This window comes from Onychomys torridus, chromosome 2, assembly GCF_903995425.1.
Source record: "Onychomys torridus chromosome 2, mOncTor1.1, whole genome shotgun sequence".
In the NCBI taxonomy this organism is placed as follows: Eukaryota; Metazoa; Chordata; class Mammalia; order Rodentia; family Cricetidae; genus Onychomys; species Onychomys torridus.
In genome coordinates, this window is record NC_050444.1 from 99,745,905 (window position 1) to 99,771,713 (window position 25,809).

Here is a 25,809-nt window from a genome sequence, read left to right on the forward strand (position 1 = left end):
TCTTTGAGTGCAATGCAAGTCTAAACATGAATTCATTTATGCATGTACACCTTATACACATACCCTGAAGGCTGCTTTATACAATGCTTTGAGTGTGTGTTATGTGTTTAGACTGCAACCCAAAACATGAAGTCAGGTGTGGAATTTTCCACTATGACATCATGAAGCATTTCTAGAAGTGTTTCAGATTCTCAAACACAAGGCCACAGAAACTGCCAAACTCTCTGACTATAAGGGATGTAAAATCCAAAACACTGAACACAAAGAAACCTTCATATTTAAGTTTTTGTTTTGCTTTGTTGTTTGTTTCTTTGTTTTTGACATATGGAAGAAACTCCAACCATTATCAATGCGGCTCATAATCAATGTTTGGGGTGTAGGGTGGGATAGTTGTGCAAGCCTACAGGAGCTGAAGGACAACATGCAGGAGGTGGTTCTCTCTCTCCTACTATCTGGGACCTGGGGACTGAAATCAGGCCTTCCAGCTTGGTGGAAAGTGCCTTTACCTGATGAGCCATCTAGCTGGACCAGAGGTAGGATTTTCAAAAGTCATTCAAAGCTCCTGTCAGCTCGGCATCTGACAGGTAGTAAGTACTTGATAAATGACAGCCAGGTCAAAACAAAATCTTGCCTTTCTCATCTATATATACTTTAAATTCTCATAGTTTCTTTAATTGATGACTGAAAGAAAGGAAGAGGCTATCTGGTAAAGGATAAACAGAGATTTGAAGGGATAAATAAAAGGGTGGCAATGTTGGAAATTTTACTCAAAAAGAGAACCTTCAAGATATTATGGGGTCTTAACCTCGAAGTGTACATTAGTTTATTACTAAAGAGCTGTGTGTGTTAAACTGAAATGGTACTATGTATTTCAAAAATCTGTAAGAAACTCTTAGAAGTATTTATAACCAATTTGGCATGATTTACTTAAAATGTTTATCAATTGCTGGGAGATAGAAAACGCAAGACTGGCAGAGTATTAACAGTTTACATAGGGTAATGGTCCATACAGATGAACTTCATCTTTCTCTTTATTTATTTTTCATAGCAGAAAAACTCTTAAAAATTGTACCCAGTCACCTGTTTCACACCAGTTCTTCTCCACATTAATTCATGGAAACTGCCCATACTTGTAATATGTTTAGTCTAAAATATTTAATCCTAGCATTAATGAGTTGGTTTTACATAAATGTATTTACTTATTTTGCATTACAAAATTGTGTTTTGAGACTCTTACAGAACCCTGAAAAATGCAAAAATTTATTTCCATTCTCTTCTTTTTGCTCTTCAATGCCTAACAGGATCTACGATGAAGCTCTCCAGGAAAACCATTTGCCTGGGGAGACTTGTGAGGGACACTGGCCAGATCCCCTGCTTTCCAAAGAAGGCCTATGAGCTGGAGGGAAAGGGGCCCAGTTCATTTCTTTTGAATGATGTCTGTGGGTTCCGGTGCTCCATGATCTGTCTAGAAAATCAAGTTCTCACTGTGTGGGCTATCAATAGTCTAGTAACTCTGACTTTCCAAACTTCTCCAAAACACGCTTGAACCGTAAATCAGTGTATAAAAGGATTTAAAGCAAAAAGTTTGACCATGCCACAGTATGCTGTGAGGCATTCCAGGACTCAATGCCTTCAGGGCTCCTACTTGCCAATTTTCATCTGTTTCATCGAGTTATCAAAAAGAAAGCTATTATTATTTGGGACTAATTATGTATTAGGTTTTCCTGAAAAATTGGTGTTTTTAAATCATGAAGTTTCCGGAGCACAAAACTAGGGCTCAACTTTTCCATATTAACCAGTATGGGCCCTTGCAACTTGCACACCAGCTGGCCCCACCCAGCATGCAGTTCTCCATTCAAACACATGAAAGGCAGACAGATATCTGTTAATTAGCAGGCAACAAGAATTCTAACTAGAGCCTTCAGGAACAATTTACTGTTTTCCTTTCTGTTTTGAAGATGGTCATGTGATTTTTTTTTTTCCTTCAACTTCAGCAGTATAGCTGAAGGGAATAATCCACACATGGCAGGGTCTTTAAAATTGGCTTTCCGATACTCCGGGGTGGGGGGGGGGGGGGGGGAGGTGGAGGGGGGAAATCAGCTACAGATCCTGACTTTTGATGCTTTTTGTAAGAAGCTGAAAAAGTAAGATTTAAAACTGGGCTTATACATTAAATTCAAACCAGTTCCTATACACGTTTATCTTCACCAAAGGATTTTTACCTCTGTTTTTATTTTTCCATGTTTAAAAAAACAAACAACAACAACAACAAAAAAAAAAAAAAAAACACAGTATTTGAGGGTTTGCCATTTGATTCCTATGATGCCAACTCTAAGAACAGAATTGGTGGTCAATGGGTCCCTAAAGGCGACTGGAAAGTCTCGCCTGCCAGGTCATTCCCTGCCTTCTCCAGGACTGCTTTTAACGTTAATGACTCAGAGAACAGCTACCCAGCCAAGCATGAAAGCTGTGGGTTCACTCAGCTCCCACAGCTCACAGGAACCTTAAGATTCCAGCCTTCATCAAACAAGAGTTTGGGCTCTGGCACTTTCCCAATTTGGGGCTTAATGTTGCCTCTAGCTCCTCCCACTGTTGGGGAGGAGGCCTCTGAATCCACACACATAATAAGCTAATCTAATGGAGTCAGCAGTCTCTCCAGGAAAGTAACATCGCACAGCAGTATATTAAAATGTTAAATAAATGAATATTAAATATTCATTCACCAAAAAAAAAAAAAAAAAGTTTAAATTGAGTTAAAACAGAGCTTTCCAAACTTGGTTGACCACTCATATCTGGCACATCTGTGAACATTCCTTGAACTCACATTAAGCAGTACTGCTCTTGAATCTGGTTCTCTCCCATGCTATCTCTCTCCATGAACTTATTTCCTGATTGAGCTCAAGATAGAACACACACATCTTAGGCTCTAGCTCCCACTCTTCCTGCAGGCCCTTTGCTTGAGTTCATTTGTTGAAAGCAAACACTATCTCCTTGGAGAGCTCTAGAGGAACAAACTGGAGGTTAGGGCCCTGGGGACTTCACTGAGGAAAATATTTGCCAAGTTAATGGCAGGAACTTACAGATAGACCCAAACTTCAGAAAGACTTGCTCTAGAGGCTTATTTATACAACAGAACTTTTGTGTACATTGTGTGTATGTGTGTGGTGCTGGGAATGGAACCCAGGGCCTTCTACATGCTCAGCCAGCACTCTATCTACCACTGAGCTATGCTGTCTGCTGTTGAATATTTTTTTAAAAATTAGTAATTGTATTTTCTAGGACTTGTTGTAATCAGAATATGATGTCTTAAGTGTTTTGTTTGAAGGTTTAACTAATCTAATTATGTATTGGTGTATCAGTAGTGTCAATTTTTCTAAGATTCCACCTTATTGATTTTGTGTAAAGATTTATAGCTCATGGTACTTCAAAAGTAAGTTAGCTACAAAGCATAAAGATGATCCCTTTTAGTTTGCTTTACTTATTTATTGTTGGTAAAGACTTTTTTCATAAATAACAATTATTTTCTGTTCAGCAGACCCAAGGCTAGCAACTTTCTAATCATATTTGTGTGCCTAATTCCTATAAACTTCTTGTCAGATGATAGGAATTTGATAAATGTTAAATGTGCCAAATTATCTCAGTCCTAAATACATGGAAATTAATAAAATTTTACTGCATGAAAAGCCTGTTTAAGTTCATATTTTATCTAAGATTACAAGTTGCTGTACTATTTATCAGACTGAGAAGCCATTAAATTTCCCACTCAGAAATTTTCAACAATGTATGTTATTGATCAGTCTGTTAAATTACTGGACATTAGAATAGAACTAGATTTAGTCTCATGAAAGTAACCTGTAATAGAGAAAAAAAAACCGCAATGTGCATAAATTTTCATTCCGTGTTAGAAGTTATATAGGATTGTTCTAGTCCTTTCAAGAGAAGTCAGCTAGGAATCCAGTTTCTCGGTAGACTCAGGGAGACACAATTAAATGTAGACAAGTTATCAGGAGGCCCTTTTGTGGATAAATGTTGGAATCAAAGATAAGTCCAACGTGCATGCTTTATTAACTTAATCATTAAGATCTTAATGATGAAAAAGGCCTCCGAAAGAAATATTAGGTCTAAGGCTGTTGCTTGGGGTAGAATGCTTGCACAGTAGGCATCCGTCCTAGGGTTCTATCCTCAACATACCCTCCAAAAATAAGAAAAAAAGAAGAGAAAAATGAAGCAGTTGGAAGTTTCCAACCTAAGGGTTCATAGGAGAGACTAAGCAAATGGCAGAGTCTAGCTGGAACTTAGGAAAGGAATGCAGTAGTTACTCTCTGCTCCTCACCCTCACTATTACTTTCTTCTTCGTTCAGATCAATACTGACAAATCAAATCCTATCAGTGTACATGAGAAGAAATTTAAACAAGTTATATACTCCTCTCTCAAACATTTAAATACTAAAATATTTTAAAAATAGTCTTGTCTACCTTTGCAAAGTTAAAATCTATAATTTTTATAATTGGAAAATATGTTTTGAAAAGAAAAAGCAATATACAACTACGTCTTTAATATGCAAAAATAAAAATGTTTTACAATAAATTTTTAAAAACTACATAGGTAGACATCAGCACATGAAAGCTAGACTTGGTATGAATGTTTTGTATAAATACTTTAAAAAATAAAACAGGAATAATAATTTGGTCACATTACATTCTTTATTTCTGTCTTGGAATAAAAAAACATTATAACATCATGTCCACAATTTTGTCACTTTTTATGCTTATATTTCAAAGTTAAGCTTTGATAGGGCTGGCCAGAAGAGATTTTAATAGGGAATTAATAATCATAGACTAATGTAGATATCCAGGGAATAATAATAAATTTTAGCATTTCTGCCAATTAAAAAGAGCAGCCAATGATGAGCAACTGGTGAGTGCTATTGAGAACCACAATATGTGAAAAATGACTGTGAGGTGCTGGCACCACACTGCACTGTCAGCAGTGCCTTAGACAACGCCTTCACCACAGACAAGAATGTCTAAAGAATGTTATGAAGATGGGCAAGAACAATTGTGGAGCATTCGATTTTGCACATTTAAAAACTGGATTTCTGTCTAAGAACAAAAGCAGCGCGTTGGGCTCAGCAAGGTTGTGAACGTAATGCTGTCTGTCCTTGGGTTTTCCACTGTAGCTGAAGCCTTCTTCTCACAATGGCTCATTGTGCACACTACAGAATCCTCAGAGTCTTCACATTTCAAGTGACAGGTGTTTTTAAGCAACACATGAGAATGGAACGTTCCTCATTCCTCTTACTATAATTTGCTTTTACAGCCTTCTCTGATAGTTTTAGTCATCCTTACAATAGAAAATCATCAAGACAATGCCATGATTTCACAAAGAGAAAGAATGACAGTTTCCCTGCTACTTTTCAAAACTGTTTTATAATACGATGTGAGATGGGCTTTGCTGAATGGCTGGAAGGGAAATCAGTTCTTACAGAGTGACACTCTACAATAAAGAACACCTACACTTGAACCACACACTCATCCCTAAGTATTCAGCGTTGTTATTACTACCATTAGGATCTGTCCCAGAATAATTTTCTGACAGAGAAAATATAGCTTTGTTTAGAATAAAGTGACAATGTCAGTAAAACAAGGAACAAAGCATAAAGATCTGGGAGTTTTATTCTTATTTGCACTTCTACAGCTCTATTATTTCTTGCCTTCACTAATGAGACTAGGTGCTGGTCAGAGATTCTTTTTTTTTTTTTTTTTTTTTTTGGTTTTTCAAAATAGGGTGTCTCTGTAGCTTTGGAGCCTGTCCTAGACTAGCTCTGTAGACCAGGCTGGCCTTGAACTCACAAAGATCCACCTGCCTCTGCCTCCTGAGTGCTGGGATTAGAGGCGTGTGCTGCCGCCACCGCCACCACCTGGCCCCGTCAGTGATTCTTTTACCTGATCAATATTTACTATGGCCCTACTGTGCATCAGTGTTGCCTTTGGTGCTAATGACAGCCATGGTCAAAACAGTTGCCTCCACGGTATAGATATATCTAAACAGTTCCTCCAATAGAGAAAGCCAGAATTACATATTATGAATGCAATGAAAGAACAATACTGGCTGCCACGACACAAAAGCAGGAAAACCAAATTTAGACTGAAATTCCTCAGTGGATCATGGGCCATTAAGGGTATCAACAAATCTGCCAGATGAAGAGCTAGGAAAGAGCACTTCAGAAGGCATGGCTTCTAAGAAGTTCTTGAGCATCTCGCATTCCAAAACCCAAGCAAAGTATTAGGCCTAGATGCTAGGAGGAGTGAAAAGCAGAGTGTGAGCCTATGGTCAAATGGGGGCCTGGAGATTTTCTCCTGAGAGCCCTGGGAATGAAGCAGAAGTTGAAACACTGCTTCCTGATAAACTGTGTCTACTGTCTGAAGAATGAGCTAGGAGTTTCAAAGCCGAAACTGTAGCTGATTTTCCAATCCTTCTGTGAAAAGAACCTCCCACACCTCTCACTTTCTTTCTCATCAGCAATACCAATCTCACAGCACAAACGGCCATTCTGACATTGCTTCCTCTGCTTTGGTTCGTTCCATGTAACTGTCCCCTGTTCCCTGCATCATCTTTACTAGTTAAATTCTTAAATGTGGGGCTGGAAAGATGGCTCAGAGGTTAAGAGTGCTGGCTTCTCTTCCAAAGGAACCAGGTTCAACTCCCAGCACGCACATGGGAGTTCACAACTGTCTGTAATTCCAGTTCCAGGGGATCTGACATCGTCCATACAGACATACATGCATTAAATAAAGAAAAAATATTTAAGCCAGGTGGTGGTGCACATTTTTAATCCCAGCACTCGGGAAGCAGAGACAGACAGATCTCTGTGAGTTTAAGGCCAACCTGGTCTACAGAATGAGTTCCAGGACAGCCAGGTCTACAGAGTGAGTTCCAAGATAGCCAGAACTGCTATAAAGAGAAACCCTGTCTTGAAAAAAACAAACAAAAATTCTTAAATGTGGGGCTGGCTAGACAAGTCAGCAGTTAAGAGCACTTGCACTCATTTAGAAGCTCATATTATCTGTAGCTCCTGTTGCAGAGGATCTGATGCCCTCTGGTCTCCACAAGCTCCAGGTACCCAGATGGCACATATACACACATACAGGCTAAGCACTCATACACATAACAAAGAAAAGCATTTTAAAAGGAAGTCTTTAAAATGAAATCAACATTCAAGGTAATCTAACCGCTCATCCAGTTCCCCATGAAGGCCTCATCCTTCTAGAAATTCTATGTCACTCAATATGAAATTCTGACGAGCAAGAAGGAAGTCCTGGCAAGGAGGTGATGTTGACTATGTATGGGTCAGCTGCCTGGTAAGATTTCTCAGCACACAGCTGCCCAAGCCCACAGACCCACACCTAAGTCCTAGGCTGAAAACCATTAGTAAAAAACGTATTTTTATTTTTATATTTTAAACCTGTGGAATTTGATTTAAGAGAAACTTACAAATACATTTTATGGTGTTACTATAAAACTTATTTGCATACAGACAAACAAAAGTTGTAACCAGATGACTGGTCTATTCCCTCACCTTTAATGTCTCCTTATTGTGCACAAAGGCATGAATATGTGTTATAAAAAATCCCCAGGAAATCCAAGACATCTCAAGAATAAAGACAAGTCAGATCCCAGAGAGCTACATCAGACTTCTGAAAAGTTATTCTTCTCCTCACCTGTCCTAGAACTGAGCCATAGTTCTACCTAGGAAGCAGCTAGATTAACTTAGACACAGGCTCTTACATTCCACTTTCATCTGTTATCTGTGCTCCACCTTCTTCCAGAAGGAACCACAGCTTCCTTTAGGTGAGAATTCTCAGTATCTTGCACCTGCTAACTGCCTGAGTTGGCTTCCCCTACATGCTCACAGAGTCTGAATGTGCCATTCTGTTGCAATTCTACCGTCCAATAGAGATGGACCCAAGTCAGTTGCATACATAATCATGGGCTCTGAAAGACTGTTTTGTCTGAAAATACGGTATAGTAAAACAGGATTTTTTTTAACTCTGAAGAGTTACAAAAATGATTTTATGAAAATTATTTCAAGTATAGTTCAAATTGACACCTTAGCAAATGGTAACAAAGAACAACATGAAATAAAGCAATGCTATATCCTTTGATGCCCCTTGAAGGCATCTTCTTACCCACCTTGATCTCTTTCATGCCATGTTCGACTTCCAGCAGCTGGTGAATTTGGAGAGGGGTAAAAGTCTCCTGTAGGACTTGGCTCCATATTTTCATCTATGGATATAGTTTTGGGTCTTTTGCTGTTTAAAATATAATAATAATGGCATTAATAGTCTTTCTAGAAAGATGTGTAGCATTCACCAAAAATTGACTTGATTAAAAAAAAAATGACCTCCATAAATACAAGTGATAGTTTGAAAGAATGGCAAGTATTCATGACATCCACAGGAATAGTGAACATCCCTAGCACTACATACTATATACTATATATATATATATATACTCATATATACCATCTATCCCCATCCCTACCTAACAAAAAAAAATGTTTAGTATATTTGCCTTCTCAGATTTTCCGGGAACGTCAGTCATTACAAGTGAACTCTCAATGTGTCTTCTCTGCTAGCATTAACGTTTTGTAAAGCTGCACTGACTGATTCATCTTAGGCTTTTGATATTAATACTGTTCACTTCACAGCATTTGCCACAGACAATGCAATGTTTTGGGAGATAAGGCAATGGAACTGGGTAGTGAAATAGCTTCAGAAACCCCACATTTGACCAAGTCATTTATTAGATCCAAGAGCAGGCTCCTCAACCCTTCTAAGTTCAGTTAATCACCTGTAAGGTGGAAATAATAAAACCCAGTTTAAAGGGTTTGGCTGAGAAGATGAAGTGAGCTAATAACTATAAAGCTTTCAGTTAAATGGCTTACAGTTTGAAGATACTTATTAAATATTAATTATTAGTGTTGACATTGTAATTAATAACATGATGACCATTTCTATAACTTTACTAGTTGTAAGTATTCCATGTTCATTGCCTTTCCCTTAAAGAAATTAGGCTACTGGTGCTTTATTCATAAGATCAGTCATGAAAAATGATTATTGTCAAATCAAATGGTGTGATTTTAGAAAATATTTTGAGTGGAAAAACATGACTTACTTATACAAAAAAAAGTAGGTACCTACAGCAAAGATTAAAAACTAGTTTGTGATATGTGTGATTTTGGTGATATTGTCTTCCCAAAATATTGTGCACCCTAATAAACTTATCTGGGGTCAGAGTACAGAACAGCCACTAGATAGAGAGGCCAGAAAATGGTAGCACACACCTTTAATCCTAGCATTCCAAAGGTGGAGATCTGTGTGGAGCTCTGTAAATTCAAGACCACACTGGAAGTAGCCAGGCATGGTAACAAGAGCTTTTAATCCCAGGAAATGATGGCAGGAAGCAGAAAGGTATAAAAGGTGTGAAAACCAGGAACTAGCCAGTAAAGCTTTTAGGTTTTTGAACAGCACAGTTCAACTGAGAGGCATCCAGTATGAGGAAACAGGATCAGCTGAGGAACTGGCAAGGTGAGGTGGCTTGTTCTGCTTCTCTGATCTCCCAGCATTCACTCCAATAACTGGCCTCAGGTTTGATTTTATTAATAAAAACTTTTTAGATTCGTGCTACATGTGATACTTTTGGATACTCTACTTTGATATGCTCCAACCAAAACCCTGGTAAACATCTAATTATTGACTCTGAAATAAATACATTGTCTTTTACTTAAAGAATTCTTATTTTAATCTATGTTGTTATTCAACAACCACAAAATACCACCTGAATTAACTTTATGCTCTGTTAATAAATGTAATGCAACCAAAGTTTAGAACTGTAGATTCTTTCTTTCTTTTTTTTTATTTTTTTTTATTTTTTTATGAGTGCTTGGTCTTAGCTTGGCTTATTTCTAGCCAGCTTTTTGTCACTTAAAATGTCCCAGCCACCTTTTGCTTCTGGGCTTTTTCCTTTTCTCACTTCTGTAGATCTTACTTTCACTCTTACCCCGAAGCTGGCTGGCTGGCCCTTAGTGTCCTCCTCTCCTTCTTCTCTTGCTCCTTCCTCTTCCCAGATTTCTCCTCTTTATTCTCTGCCTGCCCACCCTGCATTATACTATCTCCTGCCTTGCTATTGGCCATTCAGCTCTTTATTAAAACACCAACCAGGTGTTTTAGACAGGCACAGTGGCACAGCTTCACAGAGTTAAACAAATGCAACATAAAAGAATACAAAACATCTTTGTATCATTAAACAAATATTCAACAGCATAAAAAAATGTAACACATTTTAAAATAATATTGCAAACCAAAACCCCATTTTTAACAAACAGGGGGACAAATCTGGAGAAATCAGTGAATGTACCCAGGACAAGTGAACAAAAGGAGTCACACCAGGAGGAAGGTCTCCCAGCTAGGGCGCTACAAGTCCTAAACCCTTGACGCCTGAACACATCTCTGTTTATTTGTAGTTACACTGTGGTTAATTTTTGGCTGACAATCCCTGGAGTACTGACATGACAATTTCTCCCCATGCTAAAGCTTAGCAGAAATGATATCTCTTTAGTCTCTACCAAAAGTATCCAAATTTAGAGCTTATGCATATATTTTAAATTCTCCCTTTAATGTAATTTTCTTCCAGTATGAGTCAGCAGCAGTATGCAAAAAACTGAGGAAAATTTATTTCCACAAGGAGCAACAGAGAAATGTCTTTAATCTCTGCTTATTTTGAAGGACAAGGGTTGGCCATGACGAAAGACCTGTGTTGACAACATACGGATCCAAATGGAGGAAATTAAAAAATCATAATTCACATTTTAAATTTAGAAAAATTAAAGCACTTTTAACACACCGACATATCAGAGATAATTTCAGTGATAATAAACCCCATTATCTTGATATACAGTCTAATTACATGAAAATCCAGTTGGGCCATAAATGTTATAAAATCGACCTTACTTTATAAACATAAATATGGATATTCCCACAACTATTCAAAGACAATTAGCCTTCATTACTGAAAAGAATCTAGAAAAATACTTACCCAGATTGTCTTTTATTTTTAAAATTAGCATAATGCGTGCTTGTTTTATAGAATTCATGTACATTCTTATGTTAGTCTGTGGATATATTGAATGCTCTGGGAATGAGATGGGTCTTCGTACGTGGAAGACACAACTCAAAAAGGAAAAAAAAAAACCCCACATCGATAATAGTTATCTTAAATGAAAGTTATAAAGTTAGGAGAAAAAGAAAACATGTAAGGACAGCCTGGTTAAGCCAGTCTCAGAGCAGCTGAGGCTTTCATTGGTACCAGCAGAGCTAACTGATTTAGTCAGAGAACCTCAATTAATCGAACATTGTAGTCTCAAGCCAGGCTTTAATTTAAGGCTCGGGAAATGACAATTTTTTCAGTGCAGATGTGGCATTACAGTGAAAGTTATCAGGATGCATTGGCTATCAATGAGGGGTCACTGCAAGCAACATCACCTACGTGTTCTTTTAAAATGTTTTTATGTGTATGAATATTTTGCATGAAGATGTACCATGTGCACACCTGGTGTCCATAGAAGTCAGAAAATGGTGTGTTTCTGGAACTGGAGTTTTCCTATGGCTGTGAGCCACCATATGGGTGCTGGGAATGGAATCCAGGCCCTCTGTGAGAGCAACTTTTGCTCGTAACTACTGAGTCATCTTCCTAACTCCGAGTATCACTTTTAAAATTGCCAAAAGATTAACTTGCTTTAAAATTATATTTCATGCCATAAGACAAAATCTCATTAATATAGCTCATTCCCGCCCCTCCACCCCCCAAAAATAAAAACTTTAAAGGTGCTTTGAACAGCAATTGCATTCAATATGAGATTATAAAGAAAATGATTCTGGCAAAAATGCAAAGTCAGTGTATTGTCAGTAGAACACGTATTATCCCTATTTACTGTCTGTCTGTCTGTCCTGTGGCCTATCTGCATAAAGGGTGAAAGCATGCACAGCATCACAGTCATTACCTGCTCGGTGGAGAAGACAGCGACCTCTGCAGGTTCACACCAGAGTTCATGTCATGATAGTACGGCTGGCTGGGGATTTCTCCGATTGGGAAGTTGACTCCAGTTCCCTGGGTTATGGGTGCTGAGGAATACATTTATTTGAAGACATGTTGTAAGTGCTATTCACAGTTATCTCTGTTCAGATATAAACCCACTAATTTTTTTCATGGCTCTGGGCAAGAGCTCTCTTGACCTGCAGATGCAATATTCTTTGTATGCTGTGGGTAAGACCCCAAATCCTCAAGTCTACTTTGGGCATTCCAGATACACTAGATCCCTAGGCTACCATGTCCTCTCCTCCCACTAGCCAGTCTTCTTTATTCATGGCCTCATCTTAGAAATCACTGCATCTGTCATTCCCCAGGTTGTAGATGTGGGCAGAGCAGAACAAATAGTCCCCATTACTTAGAACCAATCAAGAGGCTTGCACTGAACTAACTCTTTGAGATTACACACACACACACACACACACACACACACACACACACACACATATGCACAGCATGTTAATCATATGTAAGCTCCATCCCTGTGCTTACAATCCTCCTCTGGTGAAATGTAGTAGTTGGTAAAGACAGAACAGCTTTTAAAAATGTGCTAAAATCAGGCAAAGACAAATTAACCCATTGGATGGAAGTTTATTCTTTGAAAAGCTATTGGCTTAGGAATGAGGAGACAGTTCACTGAGTACAGTCCTTGCTGTGCAAGCAAGATCTGAGCTGGGATCCTCAGCATCCATACAAAACAAGTATGGCGGCATGTACCTATAATTCCCATGCTGGGAGGTGGAAAGGATGACCTCATGGGTTCCCTGACCAGGCAAGTTCAATGACAGATGCTGCCTTAAAACATAAGGTAAAGAATGATAGAAGATCACATGTTGGCCTATGGCCTCTGCATGAGTGTTCAAGCGTGTGTGCGCATGCACACACACACACACACACACACACAAATATATATATATATATATATATATATATATATATATATATATGTAAAAGAAAGTTAAAAAAAGGAAGGAGGGAGGGAGGGAGGGAGGGAAAGAAAGAAGGAAGGAAGGAAGGAAGGAAGGAAGGAAGGAAGGAAGGAAGGAAGGAAGGAAGGAAGGCTATGGCCTGTGTCTATTACAAGCAGGCATTGCACTGGATACAAAATATCCTCAACTACATCTGCCTTCAATAAACATACAGTGCAGTGCATAGAGCAAACGAAACACTTGTGCAAACATTAAAATACTCTGGCAAGGTAGATAGTAGTAAAATTGTCCCAGTGAGTAGCATAATCAATATATTCTGTAGGTTTTGCAAGAAGAAAGAATAGTAGTGACTTGAATGGTCAGAACCAAACACAAATACTATGAAAAAACCCTATCTGGCAGTGACTTTGGAGAAGGAGCAAGGCACCAAAGGAAGATTTTTCCAAACCGATGTGCTTGCAGGAGTGGAGTCGAGAGTAAGTGGAGACTACATACAAAGTGAAGAACTGGGCAGCCAGTGTCAATGGGGCAGTGTGCGAGGCCAGCTGAACCCTCCAGCCTTCCGAAGGTTTATTCAGAGTGCACTGGGGACTTGACGACAGGTTTCTGGAGCCCTGAAACCCACTCCAACACACCATCTGCTTAGCCACAACCTCTCCTAACTACCCTCAGCTGAATGTGTAGGGACTCCAAAGGATCGCTAACTTTCAAGAATTTTTTTTCACCCAGAGCTTTTAATAACATTAAAGTGTATGCCTATCAATTTGATTGCATTTTAATATCTGTTAGGCCAAGATTAACTTCAAATGTTCCTAGGAAAGTACAATTAAAAGGCGTGTGTTTTACTGCAGAGAACTAATCAAGACGGTGTAGAGAAGATCTCTCTCTACTAAAATACAGCAAATCTATCTATACATGTAAAAAGAGTCTCAGCTCTAAACTTCCAGAACCCTACCTTCTGCTAAGTTGTTAATTGTTCCATTTATATTATTCAATATACTTAAACCTTCTTTATAAAAAATATTTTTATGCTGAATGTAACAGTTATTTGAATTATTTAGACAGCTGTGGTAGTGATGTTTCTTGTGACCTGAAGTATGCCAGAGGCTTAAAAATGTGGACTTCCTTGCCTCACAGTAGCCACATGCTTTAAAATTGATTTGTAGAACCTTGGTCTATGTGGCATGGGAAGCAGGGTATGTGTTAGAAGTAGGTAGTTGACTGTCTCGGAGACTGTGAACAATCTGCCTGCCTCCTACAGCAGAGATGTATCCATCTCAGACTGTTCAGACTGGAGTCACTCCCTCCACTGGAGCCCCAGGTATACGAGCCACTAGTCCTGCGGCCTCTCTTACCTAATTCAGTCATCTCTCAGAAGAGACAAGTTACCTCAAGTCCCCACTGCCTGTGTGTATCACTCTCCACTCAATTTGCTATTTGCTGTGGGCACTTCAGAAATCCAAGTTATTTGACAATGTATGGATAAAAATGACTAGAAGTTTACCAGTTGTATCTTCTGGAAACATTTTTATAAAGGCATTATGATTGTACAGTACTTAGGCAAATTTCTTTCTATTGGATATCGATAGCTTAATAGTCACTACAGTTTGTATGGCCATAACCATGCTGAGTATAGTATGCAGTAAAATGGTAATTAAAAAAAAACAAAAAAAAAAAACCTTCAGGGTCAGGCATGGTGATGCATGTCTTTGATCCCAGCTCTCGGGAGGCAGAACCAGGTGGCTCTCTATACGCTCAAGGACAGCCTGGTCTACAGAGTGAGTCCAGGGATAGTCAGGGATATAGGCTAGACAGCAATACATGGTGAGGCCTAAACACTGAAAACCTCAGTATGCATTCTGAGAGTAAATGGGAGCTTATTGAAAAGAAAGAAAATTAATAGTATACATGACCAAAAACTTTGAAAAGTACACAACTTCCTAAGGGACCATAGAGCATTTGAGAAAAGCAAGCTTGCCAGAGCTTCCAGCTACTAAGTCTCTGGAAGTGACTACAGCAGATGCAAACACGTCTCTCAGCACCTTCCAGATAGAATTCCAAGAAAGCCAAAGTCGTAAAAGGACACTGGAAGTCCTAATGCTCTCCTAGGAGCTATGTGCCCAAGAACCTTGGCTTCCAAAGGTTCTTAGATGCCAGAAGCTGTCCTTAACCAGCTTTTAAGATGGAGAAAATACCATTCGACAGAGTTATCACTACCCTGAAACTGAATGGAACTACCCTGCTGAAGTCAACATGGACATTAGTAGGTCATGTGACAGTAAAATACTAGTCCAAAGAAGCAGGGGCAGGCAGGCCATGAATCAAGAAGCCAGAACCTGTAACACACAGCATAAGGCTTGTGCAGAAGTTTGACTTAGCAAACCCCTAGTTCATAAACAACGAAGTTCAACTGTGTAAACAAGAAGGTATTGTGAATATATTAATACACTTAGGAGAATGGGACTTGAGAGCATCTCAGAGACATCTATTTACATATGGAGTAGAAAGTAAATGTTTGCTGAATAAATTAACTTAGGAATGAATATGGATCATTAATGTACTAATTACAAATCAGTAATGTTTGTTATGATACATAACTTAAAAACCTCTAAGAAATGACAGTATGAATTAAGAACAAATGAATAAATATGTTAAAATTTACCTTGTTTCTGAAATGTTATGAGAAGATACTTTTAATTTACATTTTATGTCTGAAATTTCAATTTTTCAAGGCTCTTGAAGGTTCCAAAGTGGCTCTCATTTGACAGTACTTGGCATAGTGTTATCATTATGGGGTACCATGTAAATCATTTCTGATGGATGCAGTGTTATCTACAATGTGGTACCATGTGAATCATTCCTGATGGATGTAGTGTTATCTACAATGTGGTACCATGTGAATCATTTCTGATGGATGTAGTGTTATCTACAATGTGGTACCATGTGAATCATTTCTGATGGATGCAGTGTTATCATTATGGGGTACCATATGAATCATTTCTGGTGGATGCAGTGTTATCATTATGGGGTAACATGTGAATCATTTCTGGTGGATGCAGTGTTATCTACAATGTGGTACCATGTGAATCATTTCTGATGGATGCAGTGTTATCATTATGGGGTACCATGTAACATGAATCTTAACAGTATTTGTTAATAAGAACAAATCTGAGGCCAGTTATTGGGGTGAATGCTAGAAGATCAGAGACACAGAATAAGCCAAAGCTATCTCACCTTGCTAGTTCCTTTTTAAAGTAGATTCTATAATCTCCCTTTTTATATTATCATATCTATATTCTCTCTTTTCTTATCATAATAGATTCAATAATCTACCTTTTGTCATTTTTCTCTTTCTCTTTTTAGAGTAGATTCAATGATCTACCCATTGTACCATGTGAATCATTTCTGGTGGATGCAGTGTTATCATTATGGGGTACCATGTGAATCATTTCTGAAGGATAGTTCCACTGGCCTTCTCATAAGAAGGTACAAAATCCATTATGGAGCTTTCAAAATGGTCCATGTGGAAAAAAATAGTTTCCTATGCCCTGTAGCTTCACAGTTCAGCCTCTCTACTAAGGAACAACTTCAAATACCCTCTTCTTTGGAGGGGTGGGAGATCTGGAAAATCACACATGGCCTTAGATGATAGGCTAGACTATCAGGAGCCTCACGCAAAGTACATACATACATGAGAGCTGCTGGGATATACGTATTAACTGCCATTCCTGATACTGCTCCCAAGTAGATGAACCCATGACACCTTTATCTACTCTGAATTCTAGAGGAAGAGACAAGGTACATAAAGTCTTGAGTGTTCCTGTGTCATTCTCTGATAAGCAGGATTTTTGTTGTTTGTTTTTTGCTTTTTTTCTTTCTTTCTTTCTTTTTGCTTTGTTTTGTTTTGTTTTGTTTTTGTCCTGGAAAGTTCAGAAATCTGAGTTATTTGGGAAACTATGGTTAAGACAGTCACCTGGGAGCTTAGAGACAGTTCCTGAATAAGACTCCACAGTTATTTGGTTAGTCTTATCCTGTTAGCTCACTACCTGTGTTCTTTACAGTTGGCTATGGCCCTCATTCATAAACTCTAGAGTTGACACAAATGAAGAAGCACTTTTTGTTGTTGTTTGTTTGAGTTTTGTTTGTTTTGAGTCAAGGTCTTGCTGTGGCCCCCTGGCTGGCCTGGAATTAACTATGTAGCCCAGATGGCCTCAAACTTATTGTAGTCCTCCTGCCTCTGACCCTGGGGAGCTGAGATTACAGATGTGTGTACATGAGGACTGGAGATAAACCTAACAGGGACTGGGGTGCCACCTGATCATCTACGTGACATCAGTTCTAGACTGTAACACCTCCATATCAGAACATGAAGGAATAACACAGCCCCCAAAGTGACGCGAACCATCTAAATCAGAGACGGGGTCAGGGAGAAAGCAGCCCTTTCCTTTCACATCATCAGTGCATTAAGACTGGCACCTTGGATGCATTTGCTCACACTAGCAACAAAACAAGAGCTGGTTAATCAATGGGGCTTCCCCTTGGCCTAAGTGGCCAGCTAGGTGAGTTTACCCTGGAAAAGCCCAATCCAGCCGGCCAAGAATGGCACCTCAGGTGAGGTGGTCAGGGTAGACAATTGTACATTGTTTGGGATCACAATGCTTTCTATCTATATCCATGTACAATCTGCAAAGTTAATTTCTGCATCACTTCCACATTGCATATGAGAGTGTATATCCTGTATATCTCTAACCCCCCACCAACACGTTACAACTGAGAAAGCACTTATCTACAGGAAACTTATGTGGGTTATCATAACAACACAGAGTACATTTAATTAATCACACTTCCTTTGATATAAATGCCCATCTATGGTCACAGAGAGAACTGAACTGAAGGAATACCAGTATGATGACCAATAAGAACAGCCTAAACATGAGTGTTATACAACAGAAAGCTTTGACAAGTTGAATGAAAATATTTTACAAAATTAAATAATATATTCAATTGTTTCCTTAGAAAAATTAAGAGTATTTTAAATCTTGGATTTTAAATTCAAAGACTTCTATGTAGACCCTTTTCACATTGTATTTAAGATTCAAAATGTACAAGGTTTTAATCATCCTGTGTACTTGTGTAGTAAGAAAACCATTTACTTACTTCTGGATACCCTCACAAGCTCTGATACATTGAAGACTCCGGACTTTACAAAGCTGTCCTCAAGGTATCCTGAAAACAAACATCAAAGGGAAAAATGTCAGCATAAGCAGGGAGTAAAAGTGTCAGTTAAGTTCTAGAATGTGTTCATTTTCAGACTCAAACAAAAGCCAAGGATGCTTATTCTAAAGACAAGTATGAGCAGACCCTGCATAAAACCAAATCTGTTTTTCAAAGGCCAGAAGTAGAAATGACATAAATATCCCATGGAATCTCCCATTAACTTTCTGAATCTGTAGTTGGCAGGATCATATTTGCCGTGGCTGTTATGTCGGGAGGGGAGTTTGGGACCCACTCTGAATGCATCTCATTCTGTAACCCCAGGAAGGCCACAGTCGACCATCCAAACAAGAGGTGGGGGTAGGGACAGAAAGAAAAAGGAAAACCACAACCACAATTAGCACCTTGTTGGAAATGCTTCAAAGATCTCTCAAAACCACCATTCTTTCACAAATCCTTCCCTGATCAAAGAAAACTGAGCTGTCCCCACCAGAATTGCCAGCCTTGTTCCCAGGTCACATGACTCCCTCTGTACACCAACCTCAACCTGTAAACTTTCAGTGTTCTTTATCCGTTTTTATTATTTTCCTACTACTGGATCTCCCTTCCCACCTCTTTTTCTTTTTTTTTATTTTATTTTATTTTTTAAGAACTAGATGTCTACTCAGCAAATGACAGTGAATCCAGGCCTTCAGGGTCCAAGCACAGGCACAGGGTCCACAGTGTTCTGGACCTTGAGGAAACCCTAACCTGCTTGGTAGCTCATCTTGCAGTGTCCAGAAGTTTTAAAATTCTTATTTCTATCAAGAGTGTAATGATGGAAATAAAAATCTGAAATGGTCACAAATGAAATACTTCTAGAGCAAATGCCCCAGAGCCTCAGACCTGTGACTAGACTGGATTTCACGCAACTTCATAGCTGACCAAGGATCAGATTCAGTACAGAGAGATGACACATGGGTGGTGAGCCAAATAGAACCATCAAGTCAAAGATCTGGGAGGCCAATCCTTGTCAGTTTGTGGTTATGGGATGTTGGTTATGTGAATGTACCCTATTTTGTTTCGGGCCCCGTGTCTATAAATGAGAGGTAGAAAATTCAGCTACCTCATAGAGTTATTATCGTTACAAGGTAAGGTAAAAACATTAAACTCAGGGTAGAAGCAGTCAGGGCTGGGAAAACCAGTAATCCAAGCACACAGGAGGCAGAAGCAGATTCTCTGAGTTTCGACAAAGTGAGACCCTGACCCAAAACAACGGTAAACACTAGTTAGATGTGAGCACCACATTAACATCCAGCAGAGCCAAAACCCGAACACTGAACTGTGCACAAAGAGCCTTGAATCATATAAGTTGTAAAATGTTACTTAGAAAATTCAGCAACCCAGTGTGCCTAAAACATAATTGCTGCATAAGTACAGGTGGTATAAGGAGCCACACATGTGGGAGCGTGGCTACACACACAACCTGTTCACCCTTTAGAATGAGCAGAAAGGAAGTACAATGTCTTATTTCATGATAAAGCCTAAGTCTCAAATGTAGTCACTACCCTGGAAACAAATATGTGTATTTCTCTGAGAATGACAAAACGTCCCTCGCTGATGCTATCTTAGGAAACGGCTTGAGTAATGAGTTCTTCACTAGGCTGCATCCCTCCCTTGCAGAGATTACTGAGAAATGTCTGTGCAACTAGTACTCTGCACGGCGTTAAAAGTCATAAAGGCAAAAAGGGACAAGTGATTCCATTTGCCTAGATGGGAACAAAGATGTTTAAATGTTCAAGGCCTCTGTAGGTTTTGCTGTTTTGTTGGTTTTAAAGACTAGCTTATTAAACTTTATTTTATAGACAGTAAACATATTGAATATATCAAGCAGAAACTCATCAGTTATTCAGCATCTCTGGAGCCTATACACTGTTTTATTCTGCAGCTCCTGGCTGGAAGACCCCCTCTCTGCACGTGCTGCCTTCAACTTTCAATGTCCTGCTGAATGATGACGAATTCTGATAAACTGTCCCCCCCCCACACACCCCACCCTTGGTTTCCTCTGACTCTCTGGCCAAACATAACCCCTATCCTTTGTGCTCACATCACACCTACTTAGTCCTAATTTTACACTTTACACATTCAGATTTTCCAAGATATTTATTTTCAAGTATTAAAGTCTTTGTGGGATTATCAGTTCCTTTATTTAGGGGAGTGACTAGGTTTTGCTTTTTGCTGTATCTCCCTCAGCCACTGACTCATTGCCTAGAGAGAGAGAGCAACTACTAAATGAACACAGTACAGTATTTTAAAATTCATCTTTTAAAGCCAAGGTCATAAATTAACAGCTTAGTAATCTTATAGCCAGATGGCTATAGCTGGCATAAAATGGAAGGGCACCTGCGCTGGCCCGTCACTCCCTTGAACTTATTTGCTACAGGCATGTCTATTCTGCAGCACTTGGGTCCCCAAGCAGCTATGAATGTGGCCTGATACATTTGCAGACGACACATTACAACGTCAAAAGTTTAGACTCTGGGTACAATAGGAAAAGCAACAGTTAGGATCAGATTATAGTCCTGGTTTTGTTGTATTTTAACATATAAAGGCATGTAGTACAAATTACTAACCAAAGAATTCAACAGAGTCATAAAAATGCTTGCAAAATAAATTTATGAAAGAGGGCCACTTAGGTGGACAGGACGTAAAGTCACTTGTTGCCACGCCTGACAACTTGAGTCGCGTTCCCAGGACCCACACTAACTCTCCCAAGCCATCCTCTAGCCTTGATAGGTATATGGGTGTGTACATACACACATATAATATAAAATTGATGAATGAGTAAAAGAATAAATGTTTTACAGTATATTTACATGAATTATATCACATGTAATATACAATATCTCAAAATATAGTCATCATCTTAAGTTGATTTCATCATAACCATGAGTAATTAAGGTTCCATATGTTTCTAAGTCACATGGATTAAGATAGGTGGTGTAGCCAGGAGGTAGTGGTGCACACCTTTTAATCCCAGCAGGCAGAGGCAGGTGGATCTCTGTCAGTTCGAGGCCAGCCTGGGCTACATACAGAGTGAGTTCCAAGAAAGGCGCAAAGCTACACAGAGAAACCTTGTCTCAAAAAAACATAAAACAAACAAACAAACAAACAAACAAACAAACAAAAAAGGTGGTGTGGCGACACGCTGAGCCTAATCACAAGGGAGGAATAAACCACCTTAAACCTAAGTTTATGCAGGAAGATAGGCAGTCAAACACAAAATGTGATGATTCCACAGGGATAAGAAATTGACATCTATAAGGAAAAATGAAAGATTTGTTTTTACCAAAACTATGAAAAATAATGGAAAACATATCAGAACCCAGTTGATAAAATGTTACCCCACAGGACCCACTGGGCTCTGCTCCTGGGCAGCTCACAGAGAGATCCCAGTGAATGAAACATTGCCAAAGAGCAGTAATAACTAACGCCTACTGACAATAAGCCAAAAGGTTGGTGGTGGGTGGGAAGCAGGTGATGGGTAGCTGGGTTTTGCAGTGGCACGTTCTACTTCCTGTGTTTTTGCACACAGCACAACCTTTGCAATAGACAAGCGTCACCTAATACAGGCAGATAAAAGAGTAAATGACAGCTCTCGAACAACTCATAGTGCTTGCTCCAGGAGACAAAAGACAAATAATTGGGCAAATAATTGGGAAGGATCTTTCTCACAGTGGGTCCAGAACCCTGCAATAATAGAGGCAGAGATTCAGCAAAACACCATGGTACTGCTGAGGCCATAAACTTCATTGTAGCCTCCAGGCTATGTAGACTAAGAGAAGCACAGTTTCACATGTTACATGGTCCATTGTAAATCTCAACAGCTAACGCAAAGGCCAGATATCTTCGAGTAATTTGGAGAGATTCAGAGTAAACTCACTTCATGTTCAAAGGAAATGTGCCCGTCTTTGAGGCAGAGCAGCTGCTTAATGGTTATAGCGCAGTAGTACACAACAGCGTAAGCCAGGAGAAAAGAAGAACTCCGAATTTGGGCATTGCTGTATTTACATACATCTATGCTCTTTAAGAAGAAAAAAATTGAGTGGGAAATAAAGAGCTTCACAAACAGAAAAGTCTCAAAGGCAATATCAAATTATATTATTTTACTTCTTTTTTTATTTTTCTCTAACAAAACAACAGTAAATCACTACTCAGAAGTTAATATAGTGTTTAACCTCCTTTATAAACAATAACAGAAGGGACACAATGGCATATCTGTTAATATCTCAAATTATAATCAGCACCATTTAAATGTTAAGCAACATTTACATAGAAAAATCCAAGGGAAGAATGATAACACTCATTTTTATGGTCTACTGTGTTCTATTATTGAAATTTAAAAAAAGCCACAGGGAAAGCAGTTATTAAATTCATGAGAGCTGTCTTCAAATATGTGAAGGACTGTTAATGTAGATGGTAGATTAGACTTATTCGGAATCATTCCAGGAGCTGCTTCTTGGCCTCATAAACAAACAGATCTGCCATCCAATGAGAAACATCCTAAAAAGCAATATGAGACTGCAGTGTTAATGTGAACTAGCAGATGCCCAGCGACTATGCTAAAAAGACTTCAAAACCACAATGTGACAAGAGCCATGACTCAGGACTGTCACCATTTTAGGGATGAGGGATCTTCTCCCTCCAGAGGTAGGAAGCTTCCTGTTGGGTCTAGGCGCGCCACTGGACGTGAGAATTCTCACTTTGGGTTGAAAAATAAAAACAAACCAAAAGGCACAAACTTTCCCTCTGGAGCCTCTCAGTTCCCACTTTCTTCTGTGTTTCTTCCCCTGTTACTTTTACTGCATGGTTCGTTCACAGAAGGGATGACAGCATAAGACACCTTCCAGGTACCATCTAGCTTTTGATTCCAATAGTTTGCTTCTGTCGGCAGAATGAGGTGACTTAACTCTCCATTTATGGTTGCCTAGGGTATATGGGGAAATTATCCCACTCTTGCTCTTAGCCAGTCTCACGACATCACAGACCACAACTAAGCCCTTGCTACTTTTCTAGCAGGGTGTCAGGTACAGTTCCACTTCAGCCTCCCACAGCTGATCAGATCCACGACTGAAGCCAGAAAAATGGAATAGAGGCTAAGTCTCAATCTATACCCATGAAGAGATTCTAACATCTACAATAGTTTGTCTTTCAATATATGAAATTTAAGTCCCTGGTAGCAAGGTTTCAGTGACCAAGTACTGTTAGGAAAAGCCCAGTATTTCCACACTGACAGTGCTGGATATATTTCCTATATATTTTTAGTATTTCCTTCCGGGTCTTAAAACTTTTTCCTGCATGTCTAATACATATAATTATGCAGTTTTATAAAATTAAAACAAATTTTATTTAAACAAATCCATGTGCTGATATTTTCCTTTTGATCTCCTGTCTTTCCGTGTCTCAAAGGCCTGTTTTCTATGAGTACACTGCATACTTGATATGACCATTTATTTGACCATTCTCTGACTGCTTGGCATTTTAGGTTATTTCCTATTTTAAACAAATACTATAATCAGCACCACCATTAAGATCTTCATACACAAATCTTTGTCAGCAATTCTTATGATTTCCTTCGGCTGGAGTTCTCAGAAGTAGGATTACTAGGTCAAAGAACATGCTCTCTCCCAAAGCTCTTGGGCAAAACTGTCCAGCTGCTTTTCTATGAAGGTTTCTGCCCAGTTAGATTCCCAAGGGTGAGCTGCAAGCTTGCCCCTCATCAGTGTGTGAGGCACACTAGAAATGGCTTGTCTTTAACCGTGGCAAGTTTCTCTGGGCAAGGCATCACAGCAGGAATACTATAGTTTTCATTTACTTCATTAAAATAAAATTGGATATTTTTTCCAGATACAGATTATTATCTCTTTATCAAGAACTTTCAAAGATAGAGTTTTTGGAAAAAAGGAACATAATGCTGGCAAAAAACAAACACTAAAAGTATGTAAAAGAGTGATATGCTAGCTGAAATTTTAATACTGAGCATTACTTCTAGGCTGTCACGTTTTAAGACAGTTTATGAATATTTTCCTCATTTGAAAAAAATACTCACTAATATTTATTTTCCCCACTTTAAATTTTTCTCTGATTATAATGGCCTTTGGCTATTCCCAAATCATTAGAAGACAGCCATTTCTCCCTTAAACCATTCACTGATGCTTTACAGTATAGGAATCATGATCCATGTTCATCATGGGTGACAGTTCTTCCATTGACTGATAAAGCAGTTCCCTCTGAGTTTTCTGTGTATGCTTGGAAAAGTACTGTAGCCACTTCGTTCCTGTGAGACTATCGTACCAGAGTGATGGAAACACATCACAAAATGGATCAGAAGACAAACAAAAGCATGGCTTCAAGGGTTAGGGGAAACTCACTGATGAAATCATCTAGCCTGTATCTGTTTCTCAGACAACACTGTATGGTTCATGAGTACTTAGTTGCTTTCTACTTCTGAGTTGATTTTTCTATTCAGAATTATATATGATATAGTTCTATCTTTATCTTCTGAACTAATTTGAATTTCCCATGGCTAATGCTGGAAATAGTGATTATTAAATGGAACTAGAAATCATTACAAAGATGCTTCAGTGCATTTAAATGGAATCTCAGCCTGTAGTCAAGATTTATATCCTAACATTCTGATACTAAATTTTTTTGTGGTACTAGAAAATCAAACACAGAGTTGCATACATTCTACAAAAGTATTGTACCACTGAGCCATGTCCCTATCCTGCTAATATTAATTTAGAATTAAGTTTATTCTTTAACATCAGTTCTGAGTCCCCAGTATTGATTGAATTAGGGAGTCAGAACTTAAATATACCACGTAATATTCACCCCAAGAAAATCTTCACTTTTTTGAAACAGGTATTTTGTAGTGACTACTATGCTACTTGATTTGCATAGTATAACACCGTAGGTGCATCTTTGCTCTTGTCTATGGATGTGAAAGAGATGGATCCCTCTAAAGCCCCAGGACTCAGTTCAGCAGTAGTGCTCTGGTCACTATGTGAACGGCGAAAGCAGGGTCTCTATACTCCACACGCCTTTTCTCTGAACACAGAGGAAACCCATGAGATGGCTCAGTGTGCAAAAGCACTTCCCGCCAAAGTCTGACAGCCTGAGCTTGATCCCCAGAACCCACAAGGAAGAAAAGGACCAACTCCCCAGAGTTGTCCTCTGACCTCCATGGATCCACTACGGAACACACAATAATAGCAATAAATATTTTAATTATAAAATGAACAGAAAACAAAAGAGGAATATGATTGAGGTATTAAAAATAAAGAAACTGGATGTGAATACTTGTAATAAGTATAAATCAAAGCAGAAAACATAAAATATACTAATAAGTATAAATAATTCACAAATTCCAAATGAACATATACTACTCAAAAAGTTACATAAAGCAACTATTAAAATACGGAAACTGGATAAAAGATAACCAGAGGCATCAAGAAACCACCAGAAATTAGCATCTCT

The 25,809-nt window shown here is 38.8% G+C and overlaps 1 protein-coding gene across 5 annotated transcripts in view; it reads right to left on the reverse strand.

Annotated features, from left to right (window-relative positions):
- Nucleotides 1–25,809, reverse strand: part of Nfib (nuclear factor I B) — a 216,241-nt gene that overhangs the window by 47,827 nt on the left and 142,605 nt on the right. For all 5 annotated transcript variants that reach the window (XM_036179267.1, XM_036179266.1, XM_036179270.1 and 2 more), the window contains exons 4-6: nucleotides 18,235–18,303; nucleotides 12,063–12,183; nucleotides 8,195–8,313 (exon numbers count right to left, since the gene is read on the reverse strand). In XM_036179267.1, coding sequence (XP_036035160.1) covers nucleotides 8,195–8,313; nucleotides 12,063–12,183; nucleotides 18,235–18,303 — 309 coding nt within the window. The remainder of the gene's footprint in view (nucleotides 1–8,194; nucleotides 8,314–12,062; nucleotides 12,184–18,234; nucleotides 18,304–25,809) is intronic.